The 11,185-nt window shown below is 39.8% G+C and overlaps 1 protein-coding gene across 1 annotated transcript; it reads right to left on the bottom strand.

The window, feature by feature from the left end:
- Positions 1-7,682: 7,682 nt before the first annotated feature.
- Positions 7,683-9,851, bottom strand: LOC128453984 (7-alpha-hydroxycholest-4-en-3-one 12-alpha-hydroxylase). The gene has a single exon (XM_053437098.1). It carries the CDS (start codon positions 9,792-9,794, stop codon positions 8,259-8,261), a length of 1,536 nt encoding a protein of 511 aa, XP_053293073.1. The 5' UTR covers positions 9,795-9,851; the 3' UTR covers positions 7,683-8,258.
- Positions 9,852-11,185: the final 1,334 nt, after the last annotated feature.

The raw sequence follows: 11,185 nt of genomic DNA, 5'->3' as shown, positions 1-11,185 counted from the left end.
GTCCCGTTGTAACCCAATGTTAAACGAATCCAGGAGGCTGATTACACTTGAATTGATTGCTTTTATTTTCCTTTCCAGCTGACTTCAGTAACACCGTTCAACCGATCCATTATCGATGATTGGCGTGCCTTAATTCCATACTGGTCGCAATGTCACTTTATCTATCATCACTGACGTCAACAATCACTTTCCCATCAGCTTCACGTAAATGCCATTCACATTTTACGCACAGTCCACATAAATGTCACGTATATTTCAGGTATATTTAACGGTCAAAACTTGTTTGAGTCTACTCCTACAGACTCCTCACTCACCACTCTTCATGCGCGTCACTAACCAAACCGCGCTGGCTCCACCACGCACCTATATGAAGAACCGCCTTACGGCCTCTTCAAACTGTTGCAAAAAAGACGCAAACAGCGCTCAAAACAGAATATACTTGAATATAGAAAACACAATATACAAAATATAATTCAACTGCACAAAACTTAAACTACAAAAACTGGACAATATAAGAAAATATCAAAACAACATAAATATTTAACTATACGCACACACTTGCTGCATAATGGCTCTTACAATTCCGGCCCCTAATTATAAGGCAGGATAACTTTATAATTATTTACGTGCAACATAGTCACAAGAGCCAAGTTACAACAAAATATCATCAACTTATAAATGACACCTTTTTTTTTCTTTTTTTTTTACACTTTGTACACACATGAGAGGAGTTAATCCGTCTTCACCCCGTAATGGAGCTTCACATGTTCAAGAGTCACTTTCTCCTTTCAGTTCCCGAGTAGCAATACGCTTACACTCTGGCCCTGCAGACGCCTGCAGCTACTCTAAGTGTCCACGTCACATATGAGGCAGAGAAGCCAGGAGCCAGGAGCTCCGGGGGGCATTGTCATCCAGGATCATTACAATTTGTCCTGGTTCCATATTTTTTCTTGACAGTATTCCACTTTTGACGTTCTTGCAGGCTGGGTAGATATTCACGCACCCACCTTCTCCAAAACAGGTCTGCGAGATACTGAGTTTGCTTCCATCTGCGGCGTGAGTAGCAGTCATCTTTGTGAAACAGGCCTGCTGGAAGAAAGGGCTTCTTCTTTAACAACAGCAGGTGATTAGGTGTCAAAGCCTCAAGATCATTCGGGTCTTCAGACAATGTCGTTAGTGGTCTGTCATTAAGTATTGCCTCAACTTCACATAATAAAGTCTGAAGACACTCGTCATCTATTGTTTGCTCGCGAAGCACAGACTTGAGAACCTTTTTCACTGATTTCACTTGTCTCTCCCACACTCCTCTTCTTGTGACTGGTCTCTGGGTGACATTGACCCGAAGCTTGAAGCAGTCTGACTCAATACACCAGAGCACGCCTAGTGCTCTTTCAACAGGAAGGGCATCCGTAGACAGGTCCAAGTCCTTAACTTCTTTTGCCCTCACATTTTCAGGAATAGCCACTAAGAAAGCTCGGCTATTGCTTGTCCATTTTGTCAGGTGGAAGCCTCCAGCAGCACACAGGGTCATGAGGTCACTACCTAGGGAAATAGCATCAGAATCACTGCTTACTGACTTTAGACAGTCATCCACATAAAAGTTCCTGAGAACTGTGTCCACAGCCTCAGGTGATGCTTTTGGTCTGTTTTCTTCTGCTGTTTTTCTTAAAGCATAGTTGGCACAGCTAGTGGATGAGGTGGCACCGAAGAGGTGTACACCCATTTTGTACTCTTTAACTTCCTGTGTCAGATTTCCTTGTGGCCACCACAAGAAACGCAGGAGGTCTGTGTCCTCTTCTGGAACTCTTACTTGGTGGTACATGGCTTCAACATCCGCCATTAGCGCAACATGCTCCTGCCCGAATCTTGTTAACACTCCAAGGAGAGTGTTTGTGAGATCTGGTCCTTGAAGCAGCTCTTTGTTCAGCGAAGTGCCCTGATAACTTGCAGCGCAGTCAAAAACCACACGGAGCTTTTTCTTTTGTGGGTGGTAAACCCCATGGTGTGGGATGTACCAAACCTTCCCGTTCTGTAGGTTCAGCAGTGTTTCTGGCAACTCAACTGCATACCCCTTTTTTAACAAGTCATTCATACAGTCTTTGTATTCCTGGTGAAATTTGTGGTTCTTGATGAGCTTCTTCTGGAGGTTCAGCACTCGCTGCACTGCAGCACTTCGGTTGTTTGGCATAATAATCAGAGGTTTCTTTGTTGGTAGATTAATATAATAATGTCCGTTTGCATGGTTAACTGAGTTAGACACAGAGGAAATAAACCGTTTGTCCTCCTTTCCCATCATCTTCACGTTACGGTAGCTGCGCAGTCCGCTGCGCTCGCACGTTTTGACTTGATGTAGTGGCCACTCCACTAAGTTCCAATATGATGGCCACTTGCTTGTGTCTGAGGAGTAATTTCACAGCTGACTCGTGTCCAAACATCAGACCCCGTCCCGTTGTAACCCAATGTTAAACGAATCCAGGAGGCTGATTACACTTGAAGTGATTGATTTTATTTTCCTTTCCAGCTGACTTCAGTAACACCGTTCAACCGATCCATTATCGATGATTGGCGTGCCTTAATTCCATACTGGTCGCAATGTCACTTTATCTATCATCACTGACGTCAACAATCACTTTCCCATCATCTTCACGTAAATGCCATTCACATTTTACGCACAGTCCACATAAATGTCACGTATATTTCAGGTATATTTAACGGTCAAAACTTGTTTGAGTCTACTCCTACAGACTCCTCACTCACCACTCTTCATGCGCGTCACTAACCAAACCGCGCTGGCTCCACCACGCACCTATATGAAGAACCGCCTTACGGCCTCTTCAAACTGTTGCAAAAAAGACGCAAACAGCGCTCAAAACAGAATATACTTGAATATAGAAAACACAATATACAAAATATAATTCAACTGCACAAAACTTAAACTACAAAAACTGGACAATATAAGAAAATATCAAAACAACATAAATATTTAACTATACGCACACACTTACGCCCTAACCCTAAAACCAAGTCATAACCCTAAGGAAGGGCAGGCCAAAACGTCCTCACTCATAGAGTCTATGCTTAAAATGAAATGGTCCTAACAAAGGTTTAAGTACAGGAACACAGACACACACACACACACACTCACACACACACGCACACACACCCACAGAGCTACATTAGGAAGCGCTAAGTTTTAGAGTTCCAATGTAACATGACAGTTAATTTCTTTGTGAATGAATGGGGTGGTAGTTTGAATCATCCTGGATCAAACAGATGAACACTTGGTGGTCATGGTAATGGTGAGGGATGGGCTGGGGAACAATGGGGCCTTTGGCAGGATGCTGGTCTCCATGGGTGTCCTCCCTGTCCTTGGTGGTGAGGGGTCTTGAGGAAAAATGACTTTGAAACAGAACCTCTGGATTCACGCCCAGGATTCTCCACCATGATGTTTAGAATGAGTTAATAACAAGTGATAAGTTACATCTATCACCATGCTGACGGTTAGGCTGACAGCTACAGGCATGATTGTATTGGCTTTGCATGAATGTGGACATCGGCTGTATAAATATTTGAAATGATAATGAACAAGGATTGCTTCTACACATTTTCTGTACATCATAGGATAGCATATCCTGTTTAAACAACTTTAAACAAATAAGGAAATAAGAGTCAAAGTTGTATCTTTAAATGAGACAGGGATGTTAACAGTTTGTCAGAAAAACAAGTTTCTGTGCCATCTTACACTGCAATATGGCAAATTACGAAACCATAGAAATAAACAGTAAAGAATTAACACTTTTCATTTTCTTCCCACAGTTATTGTTTTAAATGGCTAAAACTAGACCCAAATGTTACATCGGGGGACCATACTTTAAGTTAGCTGTGACGTATATGTACAGTCAGTTCCTTCATCGTTCCAGCAAATGTTACTCATTGACAGCTTGATTATTTCTATCAGTGTTGGGGCTGTTATGTTTAATCTTTTTTTTTGTCCCATTTCTTAAAAATCTTCAACTTTGGCTTAATAAAATGTTATTTATTTTATTATTATTATTATGTGAAAAAGTGTGGAATTATACACATTTTCTCAAACACATCCTCTCAATGAATTTTGATGCGTTCCTGCGAAACTTCAAGACATGACCCAGCCAAGGCATGGGTCCCTTATCCAAAGGGTCCGTCGAAACACACCAAGTAGGTAGAGTCCTCCAATCAAACAGGAGAGTAAAGCAAGAAGGAGAGGTAGCAGCAGTCCCATGACTGATTTCTGTAACAGACACAGAGTGATTAGGAGTTAAGCTCCACATCCTGCATTATGTAGAGAAATGTTGCTCCTCCCTTTTGGGATCAAATTCAGGTATTTGCCGTGAAAAAAAGAATTTTCCATGAACAGCCAACCACATGCATAAATGTTACACATGAGGTTCGCATCAGCAGATGCTTGCCTTAGTCACTCCCCCTTGTAAAAAAAACAAAAGCAGTCTCTCATCTCACTCTAGATTTGCAGTAAACAGAAACTACAAGTGTTACAGATTTGCTGTGACTTTAAGAATCTGGTGGGGATAAGGCTCACAAGATGACAAATACACGAGGTAATGATTTCCCAACATCAACCAATCTAGCACATCGTTTTGTAAATGACATTTAATTTACCACTTCCTGTAACACTTGTCCACAACCTAACTCAGAGCAGTTGCAGGCAACACAATAAAAAAACTGTTGGCCCTCACACACATTGCAATAATGCATTGATGTAGCATATCATTCATTAACCTGTGAGTCATAGTTGATCCTTTAATTACATACATTTTTTTATTTTGCTTCCATGTCATAGGAATCTTCAACTCTGGCTTCATAAAATGTCATTTGTTTTTTCAAAATCATGCTTTTTTATTAGGAGAAGTGTGGAAAATATAAAAATAATTCTCAAACACAAATTCATTAAATTGTAATTCAAGGTTAAACACAACAGGTGAAGTTCAAATTAAAAGTCTTTGATAAAATCTCCACTTTCTGGCGAAACCAAACGGCTCAAACTGCTGACATGCTTCATCGCAAATTCAATATTTATGCACGTTTGTAACAGTAAAGCTTCTAAAGGCAAAGCTCTGCCCAGTGGACTGTAGGGATTGCACACAGGGATCGCGATCGATGTCCTCGTTACAAAGATCAGTCTACAGGGCCGAGAAGACTCTCACATTGTTACGGTTAGTTTTGTCTTTATTTCATTGTTCATCTTTTAAAAGTAGTAAAAGAATCAAAGTAATGTCGCCAAAACTTATCTGAACTAATCATCTGTTTGCTCTGTTGGTTTCCTTTATATAGAGCACCATCTACTGGTTCTAACACCTCATTGGAAATTTGCAAAAGAAGCAACAGCGGAGCTGTATGTGAATTAAATAGCTTTTTAATGTTTGGTGAAGATGTTAATTCATAGAGAGAAGAGTAAATGAATTGCAATATGTGTATGTTTTTATGTAATAGATTAAATGGTTCTTTTGTGAAGAGGGACCTCAAAACCAAATCTCTCCATGGGCCAAAAAAAGCCTAAATACGGCCCTGACAGCAAAGGTAAGAAGAGCATACGACACAGCAACGTCAGGGGATGAGTAAGTTTCATTTATATTTAGTCATCACTTTTACAGCTTTACCTCATCCATCTTTGGAAATCACACAACTGGAGGTTACACAAAAGTATGCATTGGATATTAGTCAAAGAAATACCACAAACTAAAACAAATACAATTTCTATGACAACATAACATTCTAAGTGTAGTTAAGGGCAGCATTACAAGTTGTTTGAAGAAAGTTAAGTGTCATCATTAAAATAAAAAACAAGATAACAGAATACTGCTGCCATAAATGTACCGTTGATTTAAGGTAGTGGTATATCACAATACATTTGTCTGATTAATAATCATTGATAAATATTTCCGTAATTTCTTTACAATTGCCTTGCATTGTTGTATTTTTTTTAAATAATTTTCCGTAATATATATAATCTATATAGCACTGGGCTACCATTGTTATAGGGTTGCTTGCATGTCTCAAATGAATGGAGTCATAACTGTGTTCCCATTTGTGCAATAAATTGTAAATTCATGCCAAAGTGTTCCTGACTGAAATGAAGCATTGTGTTAGTTCATACAGGAAACAGACTCATGTGCTCCAGCTGTGATCAGCTGTCAGCTACTGATAGGTTTATGGTTGTTCGTCAGTCACTTACCAATCACAGCCCATTCTCTCAACAAAGCGGTCCATTTAAATAAGACCTGCTTCTCACTAATCCCTGCTCACCTACACTGACACTTGGGCTCTGCTGCTGGCAACTCACCTCCACCACCCCAGCCTCCACCTTTTAGCAATGATATCCATAGACTAGTTTAGAGCTCATCTTTCTCTTCTCTTATTGGACAATTTTAGCCACTAGATGACAGTCGTGTTAACACAACACAGAATCCTCAAGTGCTTTCCAAATATTTTGTAAAACTGTACAGATACCAACTGAGGTGAATGATCCGTAGACTGTTGTCACTCACCAGTTAAAGATAACAGCCCCAATACTGATAGAAATAATAAAGCTGTCAATGAGTAACTTTTTTTGGTCCAATGAAGGACCTGACTGCACACATAAGTCATAGCTAATTTGTAGTAAGGTCCCCCGATGTAACATTGGGGTTAGTTTGAGGGAAATAGTTAATTATTTACTGTTCATTTCAGTGGTTTTGGAATTTGCCATATTGCAGTGTAAGATGGCACAGAAACATGTTTTCCTGGCAAACTGATAACATCCCTGTCTCATTTAAAGAGACATCTTTGACTCTTATTTCCTTGTTTGTTTAATGTTGTTTGAAACAGGATACACTATCCTATGATTGTACAGAAAATGTCTAGATTAGAAATGCAACAAGCAATCCATGTTCTTTTCTGACACTTCTTTTTAAATGACCCAGTAGCCGTTATTATCATTTCTAAAAATGATAGTGCCGAAGTCCACGTTCATTCAAATCCAATACAATCATCCCTGTAGCTGTCAGCCTAACAGACAGCATGGTAATAGATGCAACTTATCACTTGTAACTTATTCTATACCTTATGGTGGAGCATCCTGGGCAGGAATCCAGTAATTAGGTTAGGGTTAGAATTAGGTTTAGGTTAGGATTGGGGCATTTAGTTGTGATGGTTAAGGATAGGGTAAGGGGCATTAGGTCAATGAGTATCCTCACAACTATAGAGACACGTGTGTGTGAGTGACATTTGACATGACTCAACGGGTATTAAAGGTTCATATTTGATTAATGTTGACATTTTAAATAGTGTCTCACTGCATGGAGCCAAAATGAGAGGGATAAACTAAGATCCAACTAAGATTTAAGTTAATTTGCAAAATATTAATGTAAATGTATATTTTTCCCTGCATGTAAATTTATTCTAAAGGCATGGGAGCAAAACAAATAGTATGCTCTGATGCATAATTTCCATGGGGGCTCTTGAATTGAGTGAAGAAAAGTGGTGCATTTGGGAAAGAACTATAGGAGGTTTTTGTGGAGATAAACTCTTCCACACAGAATGAAAGCCAATACCATTGATGACTTGATGTAGAAATGAGCAGCATCAGACAAACCTGTTCACAGGTGGCCAGAGCTCTGAATTTTCTATTGCTAATAGTTAGCTGAGCTATGGATGTTTACAAAGTGATTTTTATTTTGAGACATGATGATTACAGGTGTTACTCACTTATCAAAGACAAAAAAAAATGTCTACTACACTCACTTTATATAAAACAGGCCCTGTCATCATTTTCAGAAATCAGCACACATGTTATAGTCACTACAGTTGCTGCTTTTGGACAAATGATTTTCACAAATAAAACCTAACCTTTATCTTCTGACCATTCCTTTGAAACCAGTTCCTTGAAACTCAATAGATATGACTTGCTTAATGATGCTAGAAGCTACTAAAGATAACAACTTATTTTCTTACATATGAGTAAACCTGGCTAAGGAAACACAAAATGTGTCATGTCAACTGTTATTTAGATGACTTGATATTTAGGTTTGAAATGTATTTATCGAAAAAATATTCAAAAACGTTTTATTGACACAATTAATGTGATTATCACTGGTACAATAATAAAGGTAAAACTTCATTGTGGAATCCAACATTCATCAGAAACATCCTTTTTAAATGAAAGCTTATAGACTTGATAAAAATCATAAAAACTATTCTGACAGACATGTCAAAATGATTAGTTGAGTTTAAAATGTTGGTCGGTATCGAAACTGGACCTCTCTGTTAGGCTGCATGGACCCAAAGCCCCATCGGCTGAAGTCGAATTCAGGTATCTTCTCCTCAGGATTCTTCAGCTCAATCTCAAAGTAGGCCAACACCAGGAAAACAAACTGCTTCATCTCATTAGAGGCAAAGAAACGCCCGGGACACATGGAGACCCCAGAGCCCCAGGGCATGGAGTAAAACTTCACCTTCTGCCCATTCTTGTAAAAGTCTGTTTTCTTGCTCCCGTCAGGATTCAGAAAGCGGTCATATTTGAATGAATGTGGGTCAGGGTGGATCTCTGGGTCAGTGTGAACAGCAGAATAAGGAAACATAGCCAATCTGTCACCTTTGCGGATGATACATTCACGCCCATCTGCCATCTTGAGAGTCATATCCTGGAGCACAGCTCTGGTGAGGACAGGTGCAACACAGAGTCGGAGGGTCTCTTCCAAAGCACTGTCCAGGATGGGTGTTTCTTTCAGCATTTCAAAGGTCAGGTTGATAGAAAGGCCACCACGTCTCACTTCCTGCCCTGATTCCTTCAGAACCTTATCAATCTCTTCCTTCACTGCTCTCATGGCTTCTGGGTGTTTCATGAGGAAGAGGAGCAGCCAGAATGAAGCTGGCCCTGTGTTGCCCTGAGAGGCCCAAAGCAGCACGAACATGTATCTGCTTATCATTGATTCCTTCATACCATTCTCCTCTCGATACTGGTGCATGTCCCAGATCCAGCCACTGATTTCGTTCTTCATCTTCATCTTCTGCACTGACAGAGTGTCCCAGAACAGTTCCATCAGCCTCTCTTTTTTCAACCTTTCCCTCGGTGAGAGGACCCCATAAGCCAGGTCGGGGAAGAGTTGGTCATATTTACGAAACTCTTTAAACAAGGCTTCAGATTCCGCTCTGTCTTTCTCTTTGGCTTTCTCCTCACTTTCTTCTGACTTGGGAGATGCATTGCCATACAGAGATAAGTAGCCGGCCCTGAAAAGGATATTGTAGCTGTACATAAACAGTCCATCTTCTTTCCAGCTGCTTTGGTCTGCTGCTGAGCCGATTTCATGAGACATCAGATTCTGCAAATTATCCATCATAGCTTGTGTCAATACCTTCAGGCCTTCCCCCTTGAGGTGCTTGTTGCTGGAGACCTGAAGAAAATTGTGGTCATCCCCCTCTGCCACATATCCAAATACTCTCTGCACCAGCTGTTTAGCAAACGGTCTGAAGTCCAGTTTTTCTCGACTCTCCTTAACAAATGCCCCAAACGACAGAGGATCCTGAAGGAATGTGATATAACACCCTCCCAGCTGCACTGTGAACACATCGCCGTGATTTTGCTTCATCCTCTCGATGAATTTTAATGTGTTCCTGCGAAACTCCAAGACATGACCCAGCCAAGGGATGAGCCCCTTATCCAAAGGGGGTTCACCTGGTCGGTGCCGTCGAAACACACCAAGTAGGTAGAGTCCTCCAATCAAACAGGAGAGTAAAGCAAGAAGGAGAGATAGCAGCAGTCCCATGACTGATTCCTGTAACAGACACAGAGTGATTAGGAGTTAAGCTCCACATCCCGCATTATGTAGAGAAATGTTGCTCCTCCCTCTGGGATCAGATTCAGGTATGTGCCTAATCAGTGAAAAAAGGAATTTTCACTAGTTCTTTAGGGTTAGTCATTATTCACTCCCCCCTTGTAAAAGAACAAACAAAAGCAGTCTCTCATTTCACTCTAGATTTGCAGTAAACAGAAACTACAAATGTTACAGATTTACTGTGACTTTAAGAATCTGGTGGGGATAAGGCTCACAAAATAACAAATACTAGAGGTAATGATTTCCCAACATCAACCAATCTAGCACATCGTTTTGTAAATGAAAAGTAATTTACCACTTCCTGTACCACTTGTCCACAACCTAACTCAGAGCAGTTGCAGGCAACACAAAAAAAACTGTTGAGGCTCACACACATTGCAATAATGCATTGATGTAGCATATCATTCATTAACCTGTGAGTCATAGTTGATCCTTTAATTACGTACATTTTTTTATTTTACCTCCATGTCATGGAAATCTTCAACTCTGGCTTCATAAAATGTCATTTGTTTTTTCAAAATCATGCTTTGTTATTAGGAGAAGTGTGGAAAATATAAAAATAATTCTCAAACACAAATTCATTAAATTGTAATTCAAGGTTTTAACACAACAGGTGAAGTTCAAGATAAGAGAAAGTCTATGATAAAATCTCCACTTTCTGGCGAAACCAGACGGTTCAAACTGCTGACACGCCGCAGATTAAACATTCACGTACCTTTGTGACAGTAAAGCTACTAAAGATAAAGCTCTGCCCAGTGGACTGTAGGGATTGCACAAAGGGATCCAGATCGATGTCCTCGTTACAAAGATCAGTGTAGAGGGCCGAGAAGACTCTCACATTGCGACGATAGTTTTATCTTTATTTTATTGTTCATCTTTTGAACGTAGTAAAAGAATCAAAATAACGTCACCAAAACATTCCTGAACTTGTCAAGTCATCTGATTTACTACGCTACGTTATCATCTGTTTGCTCTGTTGGTTTCCTTTATGTAGAGCACCACCTACTGGTTCTAACACCTCATTGGAAACTTGCAAAAGAAGCAACAGCTGAACAGTATGCAAGTTTTTATTTTTACGAGGTTCATAAATTTGTTGATGTATTGAATTAAAAAGTTTTAAAATGTTTGGTGATGACGTAACTTTATAGAGAGAAGGGAATATGAAATGCAATGTGTGTATAGTTTGTATGTTATAGATTAACTGATTCTTACTTATTTCCTATATTCTGGCAACACCCATTGAATTCCTCTTTCAATTTATGAGAATAATCCACTGTCTCTGGGTTCATGATAACAAATTTGTATCAATCATATATACAGTC

Source organism: Pleuronectes platessa, chromosome 13 (genome assembly GCF_947347685.1).
Source record: "Pleuronectes platessa chromosome 13, fPlePla1.1, whole genome shotgun sequence".
NCBI lineage: Eukaryota > Metazoa > Chordata > Actinopteri > Pleuronectiformes > Pleuronectidae > Pleuronectes > Pleuronectes platessa.
The sequence above is the reverse complement of the archived record's forward strand: the minus strand, read 5'-3'. Positions and strand labels throughout refer to the sequence as shown.

What these genes read in the sequence shown, in the direction of transcription:
- LOC128453984 (XM_053437098.1), bottom strand. Translation starts at nt 9,794, where the DNA reads ATGGGACTGCTGCTATCTCTCCTTCTTGCTTTACTCTCCTGTTTGATT.